Raw genomic sequence first — 26,721 nt, forward strand, 5'->3', positions numbered from 1 at the left:
CATTTGGGACCCCTCAAGTCTACAGCCAACTCGGGTAAAATATGAGCTTAGTTAGCACTTGTACCTGTGTCCTAGGGCTGGAGCGATAGCACAGAGGGTAGGGTGTTTGCCTTGCATGTGGCCGACCTGGGTTCTATTCCTCTGTCCCTCTCGGAGAGCCCGGCAAGTTACCGAGAGTATCCCACCCGCAGGACAGAGCCTGACAAGCTACCCGTGGCGTAGTCGATATGCCCAAAAAAAGTAACGACAAGTCTCACAAGGCCCGCTCAAGCAAATTAATAAGCAATGGGATGACAGTGACAGTCACCTGTATCCTAGTTGGTGATATTGCCTCATTTTGTGTTGACTCTAGGCCTACACGAGTCAACTCATCCTAGAGTTAGTCTTGTCACCAAGTGGGCCAACTCATCATTTTTATTAGTGAATCACCATGAGTTACAGTTACAAACTTATGAACTTTCATGTTTGCATTTTGTTTATATCCCTCCACCAGTGCCCAGTCCCCTCCACCAGTGGGGGGGATGGGGTGGGAGGGTGGGAGGGATACTGGGAACATTGGTGGAGAGGACTGGGTACTGGTGGAAGGATATAAACAAAATGCAAACATGAAAGTTCATAAGTTTGTAACTGTAACTCATGGTGATTCATTAATAAAAAAAAATAAAAAATAAAAATAAAGAATAAAAAAAAATCCTATTCCTTCACGGAACCTGAGATGAGGACTCTCTCCTTCACCCAGCACGGCTGGGGATGGCTGCTATTAAAAACTGACTTGTGGTGATGTGGGTTTAAGCCATGACTTTTGACCACCTTCTTTAGCTGTCTAGACTTGGAGACACCATTACTCTGTGTGATCACGGCTTACTCTTGGCTCTGTGCTCAGGGATCAGTCCTCACAGGCTCATGGTACCCTATGGGGGTGCTGGGGGATCAAACTTTTGTCAGCTGTGTGCAAGGCAAGCACCTTACTCACTGTGCTACCTCTTAGCCCTCATAAAAATAATTTTAAATAAAGATCGCATTTCTTTAAATGCTGCACTAGAATCCTGGGGTGTTGCTACCTACTTTTCTGTGTGGTAACTGGTCTCTTTAGGACGTTGCTCCTTGCTTGAACCCTCCTCTTAGATCACTCCTTCCTGGCATGTGAGGGTCCCTGGAACCCGCAGTACCCCCAGCCCCTCTGCTCTGGGCTGCAATGTCCCTGCTGGTTGCTGCTGTGCTCTGAAATTGCAGGGATGGTTAGGGGTTGGTCCACTTGTCTGAGTCAAGCTCTCTAGGCCCTCTATGTTTCACCTCTATTGCCCTGGCTGGGTCTGTAACTCATGACTTCTCTGCCATTGTTCCATGCTTCCCGTTGCTGACTCTTTGCAAGGACATGCTCGGTGGCAGGCTTGTGTTCTCAGGACAGGCAGAAACTTCAAGTCCTTGCCTATTTCCCTTCTTGGGAAGACTGGCTCAAGAAAAGCTCTGCACCACACAGCCCCCTCCTGCGCCATGGCAGGGGTGCAGAGCCCCCTCTTTCCACCTCCATGCAGCCAGGCACAGACTTGAGACACCATCACTCTGTGTGCCAGGGTTGGATCTGTGTGTAACCAGCATCTTTGTGTTCCCCAATCATCAGCCTGATCGCTCCCTCTGAGAGCCCAGAACCAGCTGGGGAAGAGCCACCCATGGATCTCTCCTTCCATCTCTGTTGTTTCACTTCTTCCTCACTCCACTTGCAGCCAGCTCAGACAGCCTTGAGCATTCCCAGCCCATGACTTTCGACTCCTTTCTCAGCAGTCCAGAACCCATTCATGACTTACCAAGGGAGGCACCAATTCTCAACAGATTTTACTTGGTCAAGCTAGTTGTCTTGCTGCCAATTTCTTCCTCTCGGATATTGGAATATAAATATTAGTGACTTGGACCAGGAAACATGGCTTAGTGGTAAAGTGTCTGCTTTCACTCAAGAGGCCACAGGTTCAGTCCCCAGGGGGATCTCTGGTACCTCAATGAGCACGGTCCTGGCACCCCCACAGCAAAATGCGTCCAAGACAATGCCTGTGAATGCACTGACTCTCATGCTGTAGCAGTGACTAACCGAGAGGGAAGAGAAGGGAAAACACACAAGAAGAAACAACTTCATTGTGCTTTTGATTATGTAGTACGGCCCTTGATGGGGTACCTTGAACCCACACATACCCATCCTTTGGGGTAGTGGATATCATCACTCTCTCTTTGTAAACAAGGAAATTGGAAGTTGTGGAGATGATGGCCCCTGACAAAGGTCATGTAGTAGGCATTTTGTCGGCATGATGCCCTAGTTTTTCTTGATCATGTGAAAAAAAAAAAAAAGAAAAGGAAATGCCTTTAAGCTTGCATAGAAGAGTTTCAGACGAGCTGTAAGGAGAACTTCCCCATCGTCTTCCCCACCTGCCTCTCTTTTTTCTTTTAATTAATTTATTTATTTTTCAACTGAGTCACCATGAGAACAGTTACAGGGCTTTAGGATCAAGTTTCAGTTATACTATGTTCAAACACCCATCCCTTCACAAGTGCATGTTCCACCACCAATAACCCCAGCATATCTCCCTCCCACTCCCCCTCTGCCTTTGTAGCAGATGATTTTCACTTTACTCTTTCCTTACTTTGATTACATTCAACTTTCAGAGCCAGAAGGAACCCCTATGCATTGCCGGGTGTGACCCAAAAAGCAAAAAATAAATAAATAAAATAAACCAGTCTGAGAGAAGTGATGGCATTTGCCCAGCGTGGGGTGGGGGTGTCTCCTTCCCGGACCCCCATGGCGCCAGGGCTTTCTGATGTCAGGTCCCTGCTTTGTGCAACATCATATGATCTTTGTTACCAACAATAGAAAACATACAACCTAATGACGCCATTCCGACAGGTCTGACTGTTGGGGGAAAACCCCCACCTGCCTCTTGAACAGTTCTCTCCACTGCCACTCATTGATTGCCCAGTTTGGCCTTTTGGTCTTTGATTATATTTGTAAACTTAAGTTTTCTTAAGGAATTTTTTTGGGGGGTGTCACACCCAATGCTACTCAGGACTTAGTCCTAATTCTCTGTGCTCAAGGATCACTCCTGGTGGGGCTCCAGGGACCACATGGGATGCTGGGGATTAAACCCAGGTCAAGCAAGTGTAAGGCAAGTGCCCTGCCCACATCTCTCTGGCCCCTCCTAGGGAATGTTTGGGATTTCCTCTGTTCATTTGAAAATGCTACTGCCATCAAGCTGAGCAAAGTCACCCAGAAGAGGGACAGACACAGAATGATATCTCCCATGTGTTGGGATAGAAAAAACAGAATAAGGAAATAACCAGTGGCCAAAGGTAAAGATCTGGTCTGTGGAACTGAGCTTACAATGGGGCAGGGGATGAGGTGTCCCCACACACTGGGACAGTGGAGAGGGCAGCTGACACATGTGGAGCTGGAGTATTATAAGCATGAAACTCTGTAGATCACGATTCCTCAAGGAGAATTTAAAATGAACCAAAAAAAATTAGTAAAGAGAATGAATAATTGGAAAGAAACATAAAAAGAAAATGCTGTCACGTCAATGAGAAGATTTAGCAGTAGAATTGAAGGTGGTTCAAGAAGGAAAAATAAGGTCTGCTCATCGTCCATATGGCACAAGTTGTAATAGTGATGCTTTTAACATGTGGTTTGCGGATCCGTATTAACACCTCTGTTAACCAGGGCATCAGTATAGATCTGACCTATTGCATTTTGGGTTCACAATCCGGGGAGAGAATCATGTAGCTGTGCAGAGGCCCTCCGGAGACTGAGCTGCTGGGACTGGCCCAGCTGCTTGCCATGACCAGGGACTCCCAGGGGCCCGTTCTCTCAGTCTCTGTGAGTTGGAGGCCCAAGCACACAGCTTGGGGCTTGTGGGGTGGGGGGAGTTCAGTGGATGCATAAAGCATGTTGCACTTTTCTTGTGCTCCGTGAGATCAATATTTTGACATTTGCGTTCCTGGAACACTCGGTGGAGAAGAGCAGAGACGTGCTCCCGCATCTTTTTAAATGAATGAGTTTCTCGCTGTGTCCAGCACGGCCTTGGCTCAAATCTTTCACTGCGATTCCAGCACACTGGCCAAAACTTCATCTGCCCCTCAGAAAATGTCCTTGCAAGACCAAAAGGAGCAGTTTCCAGTTTCATAAGCAAAATGTTGCAGAAAAATTGTAGCTCCAATTTTTCTCCAAAAAGGAACAGTTTCCTGCCTTCCTGCCTTAGAAGCAATATTTTGCAGAAAAATTGTAGCTAAGGTAAACTCAACTTTTTTTTTACCCACATTTTATTTCACTTGTGTCACATGTAAAAGAGAAGCCCCCCCCCCCCACCCAGTTAGTACAGTTCCTCCTAAAAAGGGCAATGGACAAGGCGGCTGGGATCAAATACTGATTTGCTCTTTATGACCCTAGCGTGCCTCTGGGGTAAATATTTATGCTCTTGTTAAAGGATTTCATCTAGGATACGCTTTGGGGATACTGTTTTTCTCCATGAATAACTTTTTCATTGACTGGACATGTATGTAATGTTACTCAAGAGAAGATACTGTTTTTAACAAACGAGGGTGAAGTGAAGGAAAAGACAGTTGAATCTCCTGGTTGTAAGACAAAGAGAGAAGGATTGAAGTGGGGTCCCCACAGCCTTAGGGCAGGGATCCATCATAGTCACTGGCTGATGCAGCCCCCAGCTTTCAGTGGCGTGGGTCCCTCCTGCCACATGTGGGGAGAGTAGGGAGAGTGCAGCCTCTGATGGGGTGACGTGGGAGGCAGTTTTGAGCCACGTAGAATTGTACCCTCCTCACTGCACATTGGTTGTGTTGTCGGTGTGCCGTGGAGTTCCAGAATCTCAGCACACTCATGTTCAGATGTCAGTGGAAGGATTCCATTCCTTTTAGGCAGCAAACATGCTATTTTCTTCTCTCCCTGGATCATGGGAAGGGTAGAGACGGGGTCATGTGTTAGGGCACTTAGAAGTGAGTCGGTATTTATATGCAGGGCTGTCTGTGTGCAAGGCCAGTGCCTTAAGCTTACCCTCCTCTATCTCCCCAGCCCCGGCTCCTTATTATTAGTCTCTCTCCCTTCATTTGAGCTTATGTAGAGGAGATGAAGCCTAAAACCTATTTGGCTTTTTATTTTTTTCTGCACTGATGGAACCAAGAAGGTAGGTAGCTCAGCTTGCATAGCATATGTAAAGCCTGCACTTGATCCCCGTCCTTACTTCCCAGCCTTTAGCACAACTGGGTTTGATCCTGGTGGCCCCTATGTTTTTTTTTTTTAAAGCACTGATGGATGGATACACTTAGTCAACGCACACAGATGCTGCTTAAAGGCACTGAGTGGCCCCATAAGTCTAGACTCATCAACTTCTCCTTGACAATCAGTAATCATTCTGGAACTAAATCACGCATGAGGTGCTGCTGGATCTGGACAAAGGATTTTACTTCTAGACACAACTACCTCTCTCCTTAGTGTGTTAGGAAGAAATTATAAGTGTGGGGAGAATGAAGAACCAAGAACATCAGAAAAAAAATCACCAAATTAAATTATTCACTGCTTAATTCTAAGAAACGGCATTCATTTTTTATCAACAGAAACTGATTCTCATTAGCTCTAATAAAAATCACCAAATAGATATTTAACAAATGTTGGCAGTGTTGAATTATTGATCAGCCCACAGCACATACATCAGATTTGCCAACACCCGTATCAGAGAGGGGGGAGGGAAGAGTGTGTGGGATCCTCCCTCTTAGAATCCACGTGTGAGGCCTCGCCAGGATCCTGGGCTGGTCTGATTTGGTTTAGCAATGGCGGTCTTTGCTTTGCTCGCAGCTCCTCACTGATGCCGAATGACATCCCTCTGAATTCAGCTACTCTTTATTTTGGCTTCTACTGTTTTCCAGCACTGCTCTGTTCACTTACCCATGCATCCTGTGGTTTTCTCCTCTTTATCTGTGGTCATGCCACTATTCCACCTGACTTCCCTGTTGTCCTTGCCCCATCAGAATCTATCCATTCCTTGATGCCTTTCCCCTCATCCACACTGCTTACTACTCTGTGTGTGTGTGTGTGTGTGTGTGTGCGCGCGCGCGCGCACGCGCGCCTTATAATTGTTGATTCCTGAATTGATTCCCTTTGTTCCATATATAGGACCCATTCCTTTGCAGCACTGTGTACTAGCAGGAAAGAATTGTGAAATATTCTCTCTTGCCTTGAGGGATTCCTGGCTGCCTGCCTCTTCATTCTGCCTGGAACCTTGGGCCCAGGTGCTGAGGACCCCAAAGAGTCTTACCGAGAAGCTGATGTTTTTACTGGAGAGTCCATCAGATGAGAAAATCACCCAATGAAGGAAGGAACCAGGCTTCCTAGGCTGGAAGCAGACATTGTGAGGCTGTACCAAGAGAAGGATCTAAAGGCCTCTGTCTCATGGCCTGGTCTTCAAGACCAAATTGGGGCATCTTTCTGCCTGAGTGTTCAGTCAACTGGGGATGCAAACCCTCAAGCCACAAGTCCGTAGGCGAAACTGTGCTGCAGCAGGAACGCCAGGATGGGGCCAGAAACTAAATGACTACTGAACTTCCTGGTCTGGAGTGATATAGCACAGCGGGTAGGGCATTTGCCTTGCACACGGCCAACCCAGGTTCCATTCCTCTGTCCCTCTCAGAGAGCCCGGAAAGCTACCAAGAGTATCCAGCCCTCATGGCAGAGCCTGGCAGGCTACCCATGGCATATTCGATATGCCAAAAACAGTAACAAGTCTCACAATGGAGACGTTACTGGTGCCCACTCGAGCAAATCGATGAACAACGGGACAACAGTGCTACAGTGCAGAACTTCCTGGATGGATTATAGGATTATAGGTGTGTGGGGGTAGGAGGCTTGGCACCATCAGAGTCAAATGTCAGAACTAGCTCTCGGCCAGTTCTGTGTGGCAATCCATCAAGGGAAAGCGTGGCTGGGAGGCCTCAGCAATGGCCCAAGGTGATAAGGTCATTAGTTCTGACAGAATCAATGAGGAAGAATGATGGAAGCATTTCGGGGTGGATGTGTCGGGGGTTCAGTGAGAGTGGGGGAAGCTGAAGTGCCTGGGGTTGATCCAAATGAAGGCTTGGACCCCCAGAAGAGAAGCCGGCTTGTGGGATGCAGCCTGGGATGAAGCCTGAGATTCCAAACGTTTGTGTTCTGAAGCAAGGACTCTTTCTTAAGAAAGCCTTTGTGCACTTCCCTTTCCTAGCAGCTAGGACCAGGATGCAAGAACAGACCCGTGATAGACAATAAAATGATTCCCCACATGACTGGACCTGGGACCAGGCCTTGGAGGGCCAAGATGGAGCCAGAGATTCAGGACCAGCCCTTAAAACAGTGGAAGCTGAAACTCCAGGAACTGATAAGATCCAGAAAGAAAAAGGAGCCTGCAGGGAAACTTGTTTTTTTTCAAGCATTCAAGGATGCCAGGGAGCTGGAGACAGCAGTTTAAAAACAATAGTCTCAGATTCAGCCGCTGGGCAGGGAAGATTGTGACTGGGAAACAAAACAAAAATGTTGGGACTGAGCAAGGAGGAGAGAGGAGAGTGGTTCAAAGGGCTCTGGATGGGGCCGTGTTCTGGGAATGTGAGTGATCTTTGTTCCAAGGTTAAGACTGGAGAAAACACCGGAATAAGGTAAAGGTGGCAACCGCGCTCTTCCCTCGTTCTGCTGGAAGACCAGAGATATTTGAACCGTTTGAGGTGTGTGCGAGGTCACCGAGCAGCGAAGGCATCCCCTCAGCTCTTGTGACTGCCACTGCGTGCTCATATCTTCCCCAGGAATGAGCCCCTGGCTGAATGCAGATGGAGTGTTTTGAGGGGCTTCCTGAAATATTGTGTCTCCTCTGCGGGAATAGGGCAGAAAATTGCTAGGTGGCAAAGTCACGAGGACGCGGCTCCGCCTCCTGTGGCCTGGAAGTGCCTTCACCTACAACCCAGGGAACACACAGGAGCCCGCCGAGGTGCACCGTGCTCCATGGGGGAGGCAGGTGTGGCTTGGCTCATTGCGGCGCTTTTTTTTTTTTCCCGTTTTAGGTCATTCCCAGCGATGCACAGGGGTCACTTCTGGCTCTGCACTCAGGAATTATCTCTGGTAGTGCTCAGGGGACCATATGGGATGCTGGGAATCAAATCTGGATGGGTCGCATGTAAGGCAAAATACGCCCTACCCACTGTGCTATTGCTCCAGCCCCCATTGTGGTGCATTTTGATCTTTGAAATATTTTCCCTTTCTCTGCCAGTGGCTCTAGTGTTCCTTTCCTGTCACTGCTGCTACACATTTGGTTGCAGGAGCCCTGAAGGGTGGCACTTGTGCACCTGGAAACACTTTGGCCATGGCCTGGGGGAGCAAATTTAGCAAGGTGGGATGGGATTCAGCTAGAGCCCTTGTGCATCTGTATTAGGAGCTTTACCAAGTGCCCTTCATTTTTACAAGGTTTCCCTTCCTTTGTCATGCTGCCTATTATGTTTTGTTCTTTTTCTTTCAAAAGGAAAAGGAGCCAGAGAGATAATGCAGTTGGTAAAGCTTGCACTTGGCTGAACACCCGTGCCCATTAGGTCCCCAGTGCTGCGTAGGGTCCCCCTCCCAGCACTGCTACCCCATGAGTAGAATTTTTTTTAAATAGTAACACTGTGAGATAGATCATTGCAAAGCTATTCATGATTGGGTTTCAGTCACATAGTGTTCCAACACCCATCCCTCCAACCAGTGTAATTTCCCAGCATCAATGCCCCCAGTTTCCCTCCCACCCCACCCCCTACCCCCAAACCACCCTCCCGATTTGTATTGTTTTCATGGTGTTCTATCACCTTCATCCAGAACTTCAACAGAGAAGTACATTGTGTATGGGATGATTTGGACAGTTGCTAAAGCATCATCTATAGAGCATAGGAGTCTTTTCTCTCTTTAAGTTATGTGAGCATTAGACGAAACCATCATGAAAGAGCTTCCTCATTGCAAAAATGGTGCCCGGGTCAAAGATTAGATGAAAAGCCAAAATGCTTGTTCTTGGCAGAGTTCCTTAGTCAGTTGGGCTGAACAAAATTTTCTGTTCTCTTACGTTAAGACTCAAAATAATATGTCTCTGTCTGTAATTAAATCTTGTGTTGGGGATGGGAAGCTGGAGAAATAGGGCATTTGCCTTGCATGCAACCAAGCTAGGTTCTATCCCTAGCATCCCATATGGTTTCCTGAGCACAGCCAGAAGTGAATCCTGAGTGCAGAGCCAGGAGTAATCCCTGAGCATTCCTGGATTTGCCCCCACCACCCTCCCGGTTTAAAAAAGAATGATAATCTTGGGTTAGTTTGCAAATTAAAAAGCAAGTTGGGCTGACATTTAAAAGCTGACCTGCCGCCTCCTCATGTGTTTCAATCATGGCATATGGGGCGCTCCGTAGCTGCACCTCATCAACATAGAACTAATATCATCATGAAATGCTCCCATTTATGTTTAAATCATAATCCTGGCAGAGTTAAAGGGAGATTTTTCTTAGCAATGGTCCTAGTAAATTATTGGGAAGGAGAACCTATTGTCCATAAAGCTCCTGGAGGGAAACTGGCCTCGTCCCTGGAGGCCGTCAACAGTCACTCATCTTCAATGGCTCCTGGCTAATTCACAGTGAGAGCATTTCATCCCAGGGCTCTGTCGATAATTGATGCACAGAGATCCTTCTCCTGTAGACTCTCAGATTTATTCTTCAGAATACATGCCTTAGAGCTTGTGACTATTGTTGTGGTAAGTTGTTTTCAAAGGCCTTTTCTTGATCTCAGAACTTTGTGTGTTGAATGATAAGGGGATGGTTTGTGTTGGCAAAGAGTGAGCCTCTCACCCTGCCCTTGGTCCCAGAATCTGTCATTCCTGTGTACGTGTTCCCCTGGAGGGAACCATCCCAGAATCAATATTTGTATAGGATACTTTCCCTGGTCTTGCCTTTACTCTGATCAGATAAAAGGAAAATGAGGCTGAAAAATCTAAATAATGGCTTCCCCCTCTTTCCAGCCCTGGAGCTGCAGAGCTCAGAGGCATGATTAGAGAAACAAACTCCTTATTTATTCCTTGACATTAATCTTCCTGTCAGAGGACTTGCAGAGTGCCTACCTTCTATGACTCTGTATTCGATACATGTCATCTGAAGAGGTGATTAAAAAAAAATCCTTGGAAATTTAGAATAACTATTCTTTTCAAGTAATGTATGTGAACCAAGTGGAGGAAATGCATTTTTGGAATCATAATTTTTTCAGAATTTCCAAGAAAATGTAATTTATGTGTTGGAGGAAGTCAGACTTTTTTTCATTGGTGCTAAGATTGAGTCTCCCCACCCCCACCCCCAGAATTTAGATGACATTTATTATGAAGATTAAGAGAGATTGTCAAATCTTAGTTTGATGATTTTCCTACATCTCCTTTTGTTAAGCAAGATAATTACAAGCAATAGATTTGGAGATCTTCAAAGATATTATCAGTAAGGGGCTGGAGTGATAGCATAGTGGCTAGGCTCTATAGGTCTCTATAGTGGGCAGGGCATTTGCCTTGCACGCGGCCAACCCAGATTCGATTCCCAGCATCCCATATGGTCCCCTGAGCACCGCCAGGGTTAATTCCTGAGTGCAGAGCCAGAAGTAACCCCTGTGCATTGCCAGGTGTGACCCCCCCCCCAAAAAAAAAGCAAAAAAAAATTATCAATAATTACTGCAGTTTTGAGGAAATATCATCATCATCATCATCATCATCCCATTGATGGTCGAATTTCTCAAGCGGTCTCAGTAATGTCTCCATTCATACTAGCCCTGAGATTTTAGAAGCTTCTCTTTACACGTTCTTTCCAACAGTGCCATGTTGGAAGCTTTTTCAGGGTCAGGGGAATGAGACCTATCATTGTTACTGGTTTTGGCATATGAATATGACACGGGGAGTTTGCCAGGCTCTCCCATGTGGGCAGGAAACTCTTGGTAGCTTGCTAGGTTCTCCCAGAGGGAGAAGTAGGCTATAAGATGTTGCTTCCAGGAACTTGGTTTTAAGTCTCTGGATGTTGGCCATTGGTGGGATTACATGGCTTTGGGGGCAGTCCCTGAGTGTGACCTCCTAGCTACTGGAAAATGGGAATCTGGACAGAAGAGGCCCAGTCCCGATCTGAGCAGTCTTGGAGATCTCATCCCCGGGTCCCTCACACCTGGGTTCCTCTGCCAGTTCCTTCATGCATGAGGCTTGTCTGAACATGTGGAGAGGGGCCTTGAGCATGGCTGTGGCTAGGCTCTATAGGTCTTCGGCTGCTGGGGCTCTGCTTGGGGTGGGGAGAGAAACTGAAACCCAGCCCCTCTGAGGGGCCCCAGGGAAGACAGCCAGGCGAGGGGGCAAGATACTCTCTTGAGGAAATATAAGACTATCTTTTTCTGAAGTTGGCTTTCATGCTAATTTGTTCCTTTTTTGATTGTATTTATAGACATTAAGAATTATACCTGTGTCATTGTTCATTGTCCTATACCTTCTATGTCATAAGGCAGGTAAAATAAATACTTATATTCCAGAACATTGTTGCTTGGAAAACAAAAACATTAAATTAGTCAGTAAAATACTCTAAAATTAGGGGCCAGAGAGAGAGTACAGTAGGTAAGGCACTTGCTTTGCAAGTAGCTGGCCTACTGTTTGATTCCCAGCATTGCACATGGTCCCCAGACACCCTTCCAGGAGTGATTCCCGAACACAGCGCTAGGAGTAAGCCCTGAGCACTGCCGGATCTGACCCAAATCAAACAAACAGTGCTCAAAAATTTAATTGTCGATGAGGTTAAAGCTTTAAAGAGCAAAAATCTAAACAAAGTATAAATTGAGTGTCAAGACAGGCATGGAACTTCATGTGAAAAAAGTTATCCTGCACTGACACTTGCCCCGCAAGAAAATTGCTCCTCATTACAGAATGAGCAAAGACTTATTATTCCAGTTCGTTGAATGGTGTTTCTTGCTTCTGAAGCCCATTCCATTTTTAAGTAGAATTTTGGATGTGATTTGATATTTGATTTCTCCTTTTGAATTTTTGCCTCTGGTTTTTCAGAGAGAACATGTGTGTTTTTCTTTGTTCTTACGTTTCCTCCTAATCAGGCAACAGTAGCAACAGGGGACCCTCTTTGAACAAGTCTGAATGGCACTTTTTGCCGAAATAGAAGGAAAGATTGGGCCTTTTTGCCTTTTCTTGCTTTTGTCTTTAGACCGAAACGGGTAGGTAAAACTGGTCCACGGAGTTTAACAGAAGAACTTCCTCCCCCTTTTTTTATTCTTAGCCATGAAAGGCTTAAGACTTCCGTAAGTGGGTGTAGTCAAGTGGTGCCTTTTTTTGGTCACCTGGGGAGAAATTGTTCGTCATTCCCCATGGTTTTCATAGCACAGTCCTGTAGGCTGGCACCATGGTGAAAACCACAGAAAAGCAAAACATCTCTGGAATGGATGTTTAATAAACACGGAGCGAAAGCACAGCATTTCAAAGCTCATCAACCAGTGCACACTAAGCCCAGTGTACCGTGGGTGACCTCACTGTTCGAGGGACTGGGGTTCAGTTCCTCCCACGGTGTCCAGATCATTGGCACGTGCCATCCATGCTATCAAAAGTAGCAGCTCAGATTCATACTCTTCCGTCCATTGCCACCTCCCCTGTTGGAGCCATTGCCACCTCCAGAAAAGGCAATAATAACCGCAGTGGCCCTACTGGGCTCCCTGCATCTCTTTTTTGTTTCTTTGAAGTCTGTTCTCCATAAAGGGTGCCAGAAAAAACTTCTGTGAACATGCATCAAATTCTGGGACCCCCAGTTTGAAATCCCCTTGTGCTTCCTTGCGTTTTCAGCCAAGCTCTGAGCACAGTGGTCTGTGATCACACGTGGCTTGTCTCTGCCATGGGTGGTTGGGCCCAGCCTTCAGGTCTCAGCCCAAGTAGTGCCTCTACAGACATGCACCATCTGTGCTTGCTCGTCAAAATGATCTTCCAGTGAGTTTTCTGTCATTCCGACTCATTAAAAAAATGTATTATGGTTTATAGTTATTGGTTCTCTCCTCTATTAATAATTCTATTCCACAAAGCCAGGGCCCTGTCTGTCTTATTCAGAGGAATAACCCCAAATGTCAGGAGTGATAGCACAGCAGGTAGGGTGTTTGCCTTGCACGCAGCCAACCTGGGTTTAATTCCTCTGTACCTCTCAGAGAGCCTGGCAAGCTGCTGAGAGTATCCTGTCCACACGGCAGAGCCTGGCAAGCTACCCATGGCGTGTTTGATATGCCAGAAACAGTAACAACAAGTCTCACAATGGAGACATTACTGGTGCCCGCTTGAGCAAATTGATGAGCAATGGGAAGACTGTGCTACAGTGCCAGGTTCATAGTATATGCTCAATAAATACTTGCTAAAGGCACAAACTCTAGACAAGGAAAAAGTCACCAAATCATTGCAACATAACCTGAAATCTGTTCGACAGAACTGAGCTTACCAGGGGTATGGGAGAAAAATATGTGAGTGGATGGGAGGGAACCATGAAACAATCATGGAAGGAAGTTGGTTCTCAGGTGGAAGGGTGTAAGTGTGAACCCCTGTCATGAACAGTACTGTTGATCACAATGCTTCACAATAAAAAAAATAAATGCATGAAGCAATCCAAGTGCAAAGTATTGTGCTTCCTTAAATATATAACACTAAGCCATCAGCCAGAGTGACAGGTTTTAGAAAACTATCTTGTCCTCCTATGAACCTGACATAAGCCTTTGTTGCCCCTCTCCAGCCCTGGCCAAGCACAACACTGACATGGTTCCATTTAGGTGGGTTTAGGGGAGAGAAGAATTGAGGTCCAAGTTTTCCACAGCCACTGATTAGATCACTTAGAACACTATACATGAAAATGGACCCAGAACCAGGAAACTTTTGGTTGATGCTACTTACATTTTGTGACTCTACCTAACATAATGTTTCTTCCTGCCAAATTGCTATTGGAAAGGAAAATATCTGAAACCACCTTCTCCTACTGCTGCATTTGTTTGATGTCTTTCTTATTCTTTTTTTAAAGCGCTTGAACAAGATGAGGAAAACAGTGAGAAGCACGTACCTGGCACAGAAGGAGAAAATGTTCTGGATTCTCGGGTAAGACAGATCCTGGGACCTGCCCTTATCATGCCGTCCTGCCCTTATCATGCCGTCCTGCCCTTATCATGCCGTCCTGCCCTTATCATGCCGTCCTGCCCTTATCATGCCGTCCTGTGTGCAGCTTTGCCAGGTTGGGTTCTGCAGCAATAACATTGACGGGGGTCGCGGGGGGGGGGGGGGCGGGGCAAGTGGTCATCCCTGCAGAAGGCATTTTTGCAAGGACACTTACCTGACAAACCTTATTTGCAATTTGATTCCTGGAGCAATGGCGGTACATGGAGAGCCCAGAGAAGGCAGAGGGAAGCACACTCGGTGCTCAAACACTCCCAGCTGGCATGACACTGGGGACTGGGCCATGGCTCTGATGCCCACTAGAGAAGGGGTGCTAGCCCCAGGATCTAACTCATGGCATGGACATGCTGTGGTAGTGGCTTTTCTCTGTGGCACTGTGCTGGGGTTGTAGCCTTTGTATATGAGGCTCTGGGTTGGTCCCTTGACCCTGCTAGTCTCCACCCCCAGCACTGCTGAGTCTAGGCCCTTTGACCACATCAACAACAAGAAGACTGTTGTGCAGGACTTGAGAGAGAGTACAGTGGGCAGGGCACTTGCCTTGCAGCAGCCCAACCTATATTTAATCCCTGGCACTCCTTCTGGTTGCCTGAACACCACCAGAAGTGATCCCTCAGCACAGAGTCCTGAATGCAGAGCCAGAGCATCCTTGGGCATGGCCACAAAACAAAACAAAACAAAACGAAATGAAATGTTGCACAGTAACTAGTTCAGGCCCCTTAATGCAGTTCCCTGTTCACTACATAAAAGCAGTGATTAAAGAGCCCCATTTGGCTGACTCATTGCACTTCCCCATCAAAGTTTGACTTCTTGGGGCTGGAGTGATAGCACAGCGGGTAGGGCATTTGCCTTGCATGCGGCCGACCCGGGTTCGATTCCCAGCATCCCATATGGTCCCCTGAGCACCACCAGGGGTAATTCCTGAGTGCAAAGCCAGGAGTGATCCCTGTGCATTGCCGGGTGTGACCCAAAAAAGAAAAAAAAAAGTTTGACTTCTTGAGGCTGGGAGATAGTACAGTGATGGGAGTATCGGGCTGATAATTAGATACCCCTAGCATGTGCCCGAGCAGGATTGGGCAGAACCACATGGTCCCTAAAGCATCCCTGGGTGTAGCTCTGGAGGCCTCCAGCAGCACCGAGGAGTCCCAGGTCATCCTGGCACCACAGGACCCTAGCAACGCCGTGTCCTCAGACTCCTGCATTGAATTGCTGGCCAAGAATCTCTTGTGGGACCCCCAGTTCTCCTGAGCTCTGCATTCCCCTCCCCCACACACACAATTAATAAATCTGTCAAAAAATGAAGTTACACTTTGATTCTGGCCAGAATAATCATATTCATACTTTCAGCCAAGATTATGCAGGTTGCCATGTTTTCATAATTTCAGGCAAGGAATTGTTTTTTGCTATGATGGTCTGCAATATTCTGCCATCCACAAATTCATAGTAAAGTTCGACTCCCATGGGGCTGGAGCAATAATACAATGGGTAGGACATTTGCCTTGCACGTGGCCGACCCAGGTTTGATTCTCAGCATCCCACATGGCCCCCTGAGCACCACCAGGAGTACTTCCTGAGTGCAAAGTCAGGAGTAACCCCTGAGCATCGCTGGGTGTGACCCAAAACAAACAAACAAAAAAAGTTCTGCTCCCAAACACTGAGCTCACCTGACTTGGACTTCACCAAGTTCATGCATTTGACACCATCCCAGAGATTCACTGTTAAATTATTCGTGAGGACAGATGTTTCTCAGCCCAGATTCTTTTTCCCTGTTTCTTTTGAACTTGTTCTGTAGGCAAAAAACAAAATCTGCCAAGTGCAGTCTTATTTCTCTGTGTAACTCAAAAGAATGCCCAGACCTTGTTCTTTGGGGATTTTCTGATTTTTCTTTTATAGCACTGACAGAAACGCGTATCAACAGGACGAACAGTGGAATGAAATCATGAAAGCAGTGGGCTGATAATTAGATCAGGAACAGATTCTGTGTGAGTGTGAAAGTCAGGAGTTAAGTGCACTAGGAGGCATCATTATGAGTGTCGCAGGCCTGGGCTGTGTGGAAAGGCAGACAGCTGTCACTTCCTCTGATGTGTCTGAGAAAGCTTGATCCAATGCCTCAGACACAGCACCGGCTTCGTCGGTTTGATCCTGCAGTTCAGTCTCTACCTGTGCCCAGGAGACTAATCAGTTGCTCACGTCAGCTGAGCTAGAAGAAAGTGTTCAGAATTTCTCCCTCATACACTTTGGCAGGAATTAGACATGAATGTCTGTGTGTGCCCATGGGTGCGTGTGTGAATGGCACACGGAAATTTCATTCAGTCTTTGATATAGAATGTAGCTCTATCATTGAACACCTAGAAGCCAAACCCTTAAGGGATTTTTTTTGTTTTGTTTTGCATCTTTGCAGTCTTCACTCCAAATTTCTTTTTAAAGTTAAGTGGAAATCATTTTTGCATTTCTTCCTCCCACGTAATGAAATATGTCAAGATGGGGGAAATGCCTCGTGGCTGTCAAAACCTTGGGGTTTATAAAGACTTATGGCCTTCACTGATCCCAGATATTGCCGTGCACCGGGTTTCCCTCCTACCAGGAAACTGTAGTTCTTTGCTCTTTGTATATTGGCACCTTCCTTAAAACATCTTCTCTGCCTAAGAAACTGCACGTTTCAATGCAGTGACATGTGGGCAGAGGGAGGAAAAGGTGTAGACTTGGGTTTGCATCCCAGCCCTTCTTCCTTAGAGCTGGCTTCTTGGGGCAAGAGTCAGCCTGTGCATTGTTGTAGCGCATTGTCAGGATCTCGGTCACCAGAGTGTTCCTACTGTGATAGGATGTGGCCAGCACTTTTCCCTTTCATCGCTCTGAAGTGGTGAGGTTGGCGTGAGGCTGGCATGAAGTGCATGGAAATACCAGCTGTTCTGGCACAGGAGTGCGTCTGGAACCACCAGGCAGCTCACACAAGACTTGAGAGTGGCATCCCCTGAAAGTTCCCATGGAAATTCACTCATTTTCTGGCAGAAGTTGTCTTTGGAATTTCTTGCTATAGTTCAGGTAACCTGGCTCTTCTCCAGGTTCTGTCCCAGCAGAGCTGGGACACTTGACGCTTGCCTATTGGACTGCATTCCTTCTTAGAAACAGTAGCACTGTAGCACTGTTGCACTGTCGTTCTGTTCATCGATTTGCTCGTGAGGGCACCAGTAACATCTCCATTGTGAGACTTGTTACTGTTTTTGGCATATCGAATACGCCACCGTAGCTTGCCAGGCTCTGCTGTGTGGGCAGGATACTCTCGGTAGCTTGCCGGGCTCTCTGAGAGGGACGGAGGAATGGAACCCAGATTGGCTGTGTGCAAGGTAAATGCCCTACCTGCTGTGCTATCACTCCAGATCAGAATCAGTACTGAACATTAACACTGATGCAGTGCTTCTGGTGCATTCCATTCTTACAAGCACCCTCTGAATTAGATATCTACCACCTCTTTACAAATGAACTAGTGAGACCGGACATCAAATCAAGGAAGCCTGACTCTGATATGTACTCGGTTTTATTTTTGTTTGTTTTATTTGGGGGCACACCTGGCAGTGTTCAGGGCTCACTCCTGACCCTGTGCTCAGGGTTTCCTCCTGGTGGTGCTCAGGGGACCTATGCAATATGGAGAATCAAACTGGGATTTTCTTTGTGCAAGGCAAGTGCCTTAACTTCTGGACTATCTCCCGGACTCTATACTTGTTTTTAATCACTGTGTAAGTTGCCTATCTAATGCCCAGAGATAACTGTTGGGTTATTTTGAAGATAAAATGAGGCAAGTAGAACAGTGCCTGGCACATAATAAGTGTTCAAAAAATGGTTAACCTTAGTGACCTACTGTGAGCTTCATGATCAGCTGGCACTTTGCTTTTCAGTTTGATTAAGGTGGCTAATGTGTGTAGACAGCGACAGTAATGTGCCAGTAATACAATACCAATGGTATTGACATACATAAGCATTCTGGAGCCTTCACCTTCACTCTTTATACAGAACTAAGGGTTCAAGGATCTTTATCCAAATGTATGCAGTTTTTACCAGAGTCTAGCTTATGGGCTCTATAATGAGGCTTTCAATGAATAATTTCTCAATTTTTTTGGTTGAATCACTGTGATGTATATAACATATAACTCAATATGATGATTGAGTTTCATGATTGAGATTCAAGCTTCCAGCACTTCCATCCCTTCACCAGTGTACATGTACAATTTTTGCCACCAACGCCCCCCCTCACTGCCCCCCAGCCTGTATGGTAAACACTTTTCTTCTCTCCCTCTGCCCATCTGTCTTTTCCTTTTAGGCACTGTGGTTTGCAGTACTGCTACTGAAAGATTATCATGCATATCACTTTACCTCCTTTCAGCACCCAGTTCTTGTCCAGAGTGATCACTTCCAACTGTCATTGTCATAGTGGTCACTTCTGTGTCCTAACTGCCCCCTTTCTCAGCCATGACAAACTTCCTATCCAGTCCTCCTGGCCCTTGTTTCTATTTGGGTATTATTATTTTTTTAAATGAACAAACTTTTATTATTTATTTTTAAGATTATATTATTGAATCACTGTGATAGATCTTTAAAAAGCTGTTCATAATTTGGTTTCAGTCATACAGTGTTCCAACACCCGTCCCTCCCCAGTTTATACATTTCCCAGTGCCAGTGCTCCCAGTTTCCCTCCCATAACCTCCTCCCACACCAGCCTGCCTCTATGACAGGCATTTTTCTTCTCCTCTCTTTCTCTCTCTCTCTCTCTCTCTCTCTCTGTCTGTCTCTCTCTGTCTCTGTCTTCTTTTGGACATTGTGGTTTGGAGTATTTAAAGGTCATCCGGTATATCCCTTTATCTACTTTTAACACTCAGTACTTGTCCAGCGTGATCATTTCCAGCTATTATTATCATCCAGGTTCCTTTTCTATCTTACCTACCCTCTTCCAGCCCCCCCACCCCACACACACACTTGTGGTTGATTCCAACCTTTAACCAGTCCTCCTAGACCCTATTTTCCCTGGCCATGGATATGACTTCTAGTTATAATATATATATTTATATACCACATATGAAACAAATGAATGTGGTCATTCTATATCTATCCCTTTCTTTCTTATTAAATAAGAGTGGACTTATTTCACTCTCTAAGTCCACCCATTTATAGGCAAATTTAATGACTTCATTTTTCCTAACAACTGAGAAGTATTCTATGCACAAAAAATCAGATCAAAATCAACATCAGACCTGAATCCATAAGGTATATGGAAGAAAAGGTAGGCAAAACCCTCCATGATATTTAAGCTAAAGGTATCTTCAAAGATGAAATGCCACTAACCAAACAAGTGGAAGCAAAGATAAACAAATGGGACTACGTTGAACTAAGAAGCTTCTGCACCTCAAAGGAAACAGTGAGGTCTTAGGATACAAAGACAGGATACAAAGACAGTCTTCTGAATGGGAAAGGATATTCACCCTTGTGATAAGGGGCTAATATCAAAGATACAAGACACTGGTTAACTTTACAAGAAAAAAAAAATCCAACCCCATCAAAAAATGGGGAGGAAAAATAAACAGAAACTTTCTCAAAGAAGAGATTCGAATGGCCAAAAGGCACATGAAAAAATGCTCCTCATCACTAATTATCAGGGAGATACAAATCAAAATGACAATGAGATATCATCTCACACCACAGAGACTGGCACACATTCAAAAAAAGAAGAACAACCAGTGCTGATGCGGATGTGGGGAGAAAGGAACTCTCCTTCATACTTGGTGAGAATGCCAACCATTTTGGAAAACAATGTAGACATTCCTCAAAAAATTAGAAATTGAGCTCCCATTTGACCCAGCAATACCACTTCTGGTATTGGAATATACCCTGAGGGCCCAAAAACACATAGTAGAAACACCATCTGCATCCCTATGTCTATTGCAGCACTATTCACAATAGCCAGAATCTGGGAACAGTCTGAGTGCCTTAGAACAGATGAATGGATAAAGAAACTTGGGTATTATTCTTGATGAGAAATTTTTTTAATGTGGTTTGAAATTCTTCCTTTGACTTAAGTGGTCATTGGCAACTGGATTTAGAGGCTGGCAGGAGAGCTCAGTAATCGGGTGCAAGAGTCAAGTTCTAACCCCAGCTCTGTGTTGCCCTTGAGCACTGCTGGATATGTCCCCGGAGAGCCTCCAGTATTGCCAGAGTGAGCCAGGTGGTCCCCACAGGTCTGAAGACATCTGCATACCCTCAGATCCTCATATTGGCCCTGCGAGCTGCCTATCATTGGGAGCACTGCTGGGGAGGCCACTCCCATTAGATAAAAACAAACAAACAAAAATCAAAAAACAAAAAACAAACTTCTTATTCCAGGCTGTAATTGCTGTCATGGGAAACAGATGATCCCCTTAAATCCTGAATGTTAGGATGTATTAGAACTTATTCTGTGCTCTCTCTCTCTCTCTCTCTCTCTCTCTCTCTCTCTCTCTCTCTCTCTCTCTCTCTCTCTCTCTCTCTCTCTCTTATTTGTCAACTTTGCTGCCCTACCCAGTCCTGAGATTTTAGCAGCCTCTCCTTACTCATCTTTCCCAACGTTGGAAGCTCTTTCAGGGTCAGGGGAATGAGACCTATTGTTATTGTTTTGGGCATATTGAAGCTTGCCAGGTTTGCCAGGTTTGCCAGGCTCTGCCCATGTGAGCAGGATACTCTCGGTAGCTTGCCGGGCTCTCCAAGTGGTACATATGTATACATACATACATATATATATATACATATATACATAGAGAGTAATATATAGAGTAATATATACATATAAATCATAGACAGTAATATATATTACTTTCTATGAATTGTTGCCTACAATCGCATCGTAATGTATTAAGACTATAAATTAGTACTGCATAATGGCTCTTAGTTCAAAGCAATATTTAATACTGCTGACCCACCCTGCTTGAACTTGCAAATTCGAGGAACATATATATGTGGAAATGAGAGAGCCCCTTTATCAATTATGTAGAAGTATAACGCTGTCTCTTTAGTTTCATGGGAAAAGGTAATTACATGGTATAATAGACTAAGAAAGTATTTGAGAGAAATAGCAGTTATAAATTCTATATAGTTATGGTTTCAGCTTCATCTCTTCTCCCAGCATGCTCTGGTACGATACAGAGTGACATACAATTTTTATCAAGTGTTTCTGTTCAAAGACTGTTGTGCTTTCACACAAGGGATTTCCCTAGGAAGGAGGACCAGAGGAACGATTTCCGGAAGCTGGCGTTTTGTTGTCGATGATGGACTAGAATCCTTGAATGATTTCTAAAGCTCTTGTTGCCCCAGCATGGTGGCTCAGGACTGTAAATCTGTCATTATATCACACTTCCTTTCCTCAGCACTTTTCACTGTGGGTGCTTCTTTCTGCTTTCTCCAATTATTAAAGGATGTATTTTTCTCTCTCAGTCAGGAAGAAGAATTTCTTTTAATCATTTATTTCTGTCTGAAGAAATATGAGAAAATGAATACTTGCTGCAATAAGATTACTATTTTTTTAAAAATTTGACTTGTCTTCTGACTTTTGCAGGAAAGAATTCTTAATATTTTCTGTTTAGAAGCTAGGGATACATGCCCTTGATTCTTGTATCTATTATCTCAGTCCCTCCGCATTTTGTTTTGTCATTTGGGCTTTGGGATTAGAATAGATTCAAATTTCAGAGAGAGGACTCTGATATCGCAGTCAGTAAGAGTTCATCTGAATACCTTACATTTGTGCTGAATAGCATTCTATAATTGCAAATGTTCATTCATTGAAGGTGGATGCATTCTCGTTATTTGCATTTCCTTGGCAGCAATTTTTGTGAATTTTTTTAGGTCATAGAAAATGTGGCTTTAAAATTAGAGTAGTAAAGAAATGTTTTCATGTAGAACTGTGATGCTTCACCTTTGTCATAAAAAGTGTTAATTTGTCATCCTTGTAGTAGGCTTTCTGAAAGGAATTCTGTCCAAGTTTCACTGAAAGAATAGACCAGACATTTTTATGACTCCATTTTTAAAGGAAATGGACGTTTCATTTACATTTGTAACATTTCTCCGAAACTAAAAAAACCATATGAATAGCTTCAATTATACATTACCGAGTTCTTTTTCCCCAAAATGAGACATTGAAAGAAAATATTTTAAATCTTTTAAATTGCTCTCCTGACAGTTACACACAAATCTTTTTTTTTTAAAACCTGTCCTAACAAGTTAGGTAAACTATTCATAATTAGCTGCACATAGAGACATTAAGTAGTCCGAGAACAAAAAAAGGTCTCAATCATGGGTTGTTAGTCATCCTGCTCTCCTGCCTTAACAAAGCTCTGAAGTTATTCATCAATTCATGGGATATTTTGAGTCACTCAGTTATGAAGCTGTGAAAGGAGCGTCCTGGAGAGCATCTGAGTGAGTCCCAGGAAGCTGCAGCCTTGGAAACTGTCCCGGGTGTGTGGGCAACTCTCTGGGCTGAAAGTTAGTGCTTCAGGGAATGAACTTGCATTCAAAACTTGGGGGAAGCTATTACGTAAGGAATGTGTTGGAATGAGTGTCTTGTGAAAATGCATTTAGAAATTGGGCAAAAACCAGGAGACATCGAGACGACAATATTTCTTTTTTAAATTATAAGACAGTTTGATTATAAATGCAAGAAAATTAAGTAGACACAAAGCCTATTTCATTTTCCATTGAAATATGGCATTGTACCATCATATACGTTTAAAGCGCGCACCAGTGAAAAGCAGCATGTCAGTGGCCCTTCTGTTGTGATTTGCCCTTTTCCAAAACACACACAGACACACAGACACACGCACACTCACACACTCACACACTCACACACACACCTCCCTCAACACTGTACACCCCTGCCTTTCTTCTTGTATTCTGGTAACCCCTAACTGGTCTTCATTCCAAAATGTTGCTTTGGGGGGGTCAACCCCCAATGGTGCTCAGGGTTTACTCCAGGTTCTGTTTTCCAAATCAATTCCTACTAGGGGCTTGGGGGAACATATGTGGTGTCAGGGGTTCAAACCAGGGTTTAAAAGATGTAAGGAGAGCACTGGAACCTAGTACATCTCAGTGTCTTCCACCACCCCCACCACAGCCTGTTTTTAATGTTTAATTATATGTTTAATTAATTTAATGTTTTTAATGTGTTTCCCTGTTTTTAATGTTTTTAATCACTGACTTAAAGAGTTGCACCATTTTGACTTGTCCAGCAGGTGGTGCTATATCTGACAAAATTTAATTTTATTTGGTATCTTTTTTTTTTTTAATCTTTGACCTTTGCTAACTTCCATAAGACCTGAAATTTTGTAGCTATAGTAGTCGTGGCAGCAGGTTCGGAGAGGGGTCATGGAAAGGTCTAGTGGCTTTTATGATTCTAAAGCTGTTTCCACTCCAGCCGTCCTCCCAACCCTCATCCCCCACCTCCATGTTTAGGATTTACTCCTGGTTCTCTGCTCAGGGATCTTCCTGGTGAAGCTTGGGATGCAAGGAATCAAACACTATACTATCGCCCAACTTCTTTTGACTCTTTTCTGTCCAAGAAATGCAACAGGTGTGTGCCGCCAGGAGCACCTCAGCTACTTGGCAAGGTTGATGTTTCATTAAATTTTTATAGTACAGTGGGTAGGGCCTTGCACGAGGCTGACCCGGGTTTGATTCCTCTGCCCCTCTAGGAGAGCCCAGCAAGCTACTGAGAGTATCCTGCCCACATGGCAGAGCCTGGCAAGCTCCCCTTAGCGTATTCGATATGCTAAAAACAGTAACAACTGGTCTCACAGTGGAGATGTTACTGGTGCCCGCTCAAGCAAATCGATGAGCAACGGGATGACAGTGATACAGTGATTGTGCATTCAGAGATCTTTTACCATGGTCTCTGACGTGACCCCCACTTTCTCTTACATGGCCACACAGTCATGGCTCGCAGCTTAAGAGGCTGAAGGCCAGTGAGTTTCTCTGTGCTCACTGCCTGGCATCCAGCCTGTGCCAAGTGCCCAGCTTTTTCTGTTGGCCTCACCTGAACAACAGAGGTGCACTCTGTGCTGGCTCCTTTGCCCTGTCGCCTGGGTTCCTGCTTTGTGGCGGGATGGTGACGCTCCCCAGGGTCCCTGTCACTAGGCCCGTGTGGGACTGCAGCTGCAGGATGCTCTGTGGTGTCCACGGCCACCCTTTCGGTCAGTGCTCCTGTGGGGAAGGAAGGAAGTGAGAAGCCGCCTGTCGCTCTCTCATTCCTGGACTTCTGCTTCAAATGCATGATTTGTGGGCCCAAGAGCTGGTGCTGGGGTGAAGGCACTTGCCATGTGCACCCCATATGTTTCCCAGCCCTTCCGAGAGTGATCCCTGAGCACAGAGCAGCCCTGAGTCTGACCTCCACACAAACAATAAAATTAATTCAATAGCAAAATATGTAGTGCGTATATTCAGTATATGTCTAATAAAAACTTATTTCCTCATGAAGCAAAGGTATATCTAGAGGCCGGAGCAATAGTATAGCAGGAATGGCATTTGCCTTGCACGTGGCCAACTGATCTTAACATGATATCAAGGATATTTAGAGTGACTTAAAAATCTACATTTACATAGAAACAAATAAAATGGTCCCAGTTTCTGATATTTCCTGTACTTTTATTATCAGTTGTTTTTTAAAAATATTTTTTTACGTAAACATTGCCTTAGCCTTTTTTAAATTGAATTACCGTGAGATACTTACAAACTTTTATGATTAAGTTTCAGTAGTACAATGATTGAATACTCGTCCCTCCAGCAGTGCACATTTTCCACCACCAATGTCCCCAGTATCCCTCCTGCCACTCCCACCCCCACCCACCCCCTGCCTTTGTGGCAGGCGCCTTCCTTCTTACTCTCTCTCTCTCTCTCTCTCTCTCTCTCTCTCTCTCTCTATATATATATATATATATATATATATATATATGTTTTGGGGCATTGTGGTTTGCAATACAGATACTGATTTGTTTGGACCTTAGTCTACTTTCAACATACATCTCCCATCCCATGCAATCCCTCCAACCATCATTGTCTTAGTGGTCCCTTCTCTATCCCTACTGCCTTTTCCCCCAGCACATGAGGCTGGCTTCCAAATAGTGAAGTGATCCTCCCGGTCCTTATCTCTACTGTCCTTAGAAGTTAGTCTCATATTATGTTATTATTATTTTTTTTTAACTGAGGTAATGTTGATTTACAGAAGTGTAAACATGGCATGCCACCACCAAAGTTCCAGTACCCTTTCAGGGTATATTTAAAACATAAGTCTGCTGTTTTGTAAAAATTTACATGGTGGGAGGGATGGGGGCCACAGTATAGCCCAAGGCCCTGAGTCCGACCCCCAGCCATGCATGTCCCCGGGACCACCACATCACCAACCACTGAATCTTCAGGCCTGAACCACCTCCTCCTAGAGCATGACCAAGCAAAGCCCTACTCAGGGCCCCCTTTTAAAAATCTCTTTCGGGGTCAGAGTGATAGCACAGTGGGGAGGTTGTTTGCCTTTCATGAGGCCAACTCGGATTTGTTCCCCAGCACCCCATATAGTACTCTGCCAGGAATGTTCCCTGAGCACAGAGCCAGAGGTTAAGCCCTGAGCATCACTGGGTGTGATCCAAAAAGCAAAATGAAAATTTGAAATCTGGATGGACCCCTTAGGTGGAGGGGTCTACTTCCTGAGCCCAGGACTCGGGAAGCTTCATCACTGAGAAATGTAGCAGACTCCGTCCACATGAACATCAATTCCCTGATGCCTCCGTCAAGGGTCCCTCCTCTGACTGTTCCACTGTTGCAGGTGCCCCGTCCAAAAGTGCTCCCTGGGGAGGAGGAGACCATAAGGAGTGCACAGAGGCCAGCAGGTCCCGAGGTTTCAGCACCTCTCTCCAGCAGAGAAGCCCTTCCTGTAATGAAAGAAGGCTGGAGAAACCTCCTTGAAGCCCAGAGAAAGAAATGTTCTTAGAATATAGAAACTTACTCTTCTAAGTGTCTGAACAGTTAAAGGACATTAACCACTTGCATGTAGAAATTCTCCTGAAGAGTTTCCCTGTTATCTTCATTAAAACTACTTACAAAGGATGCAGTTCATCTTGTTTTGCATTTTTATTTTTGCATTGATTTAAAGAGTCTTTATGTTCAACCATCAAAGTAGAAGTATTTCACTTTATGGCTTCATTGAATCCTGACCCATAGTTATTCTCCTGAAAGAGAATGGCTAGGATAGACCTACCATTAAATCACATGGGCCCTTGGTATTGCCTGAAAATCATATTGTACTTTCCTGTCAACTGTCCCATTCTCTGGGTCAGGGAGTTGACAAATCCCAGTAGAGGAGCTGTTTCTATGAGTACTGTTGTCGCATAGTTGGCTCATTAATATATTGTTTCTTGCTACCTTTCTGCACAAAATCATAGCACAGGGGAATCACACAGATCCCAGGGCCCACTAAGCCTGGACAGTAGCAGCCCCCCAGATAACA

General features: G+C 45.0%; 1 protein-coding gene across 1 annotated transcript in view; it reads left to right on the plus strand.

Annotated features, from left to right (window-relative positions):
* Positions 1-26,721, plus strand: part of RAPGEF5 (Rap guanine nucleotide exchange factor 5) — a 259,477-nt gene that overhangs the window by 118,923 nt on the left and 113,833 nt on the right. Inside the window, exon 8 of the mRNA XM_055124161.1 lies at positions 14,074-14,147. Coding sequence (XP_054980136.1) covers positions 14,074-14,147 — 74 coding nt within the window. The remainder of the gene's footprint in view (positions 1-14,073; positions 14,148-26,721) is intronic.

This window comes from Sorex araneus, chromosome 1 (genome assembly GCF_027595985.1).
Source record: "Sorex araneus isolate mSorAra2 chromosome 1, mSorAra2.pri, whole genome shotgun sequence".
Taxonomy (NCBI): Eukaryota; Metazoa; Chordata; class Mammalia; order Eulipotyphla; family Soricidae; genus Sorex; species Sorex araneus.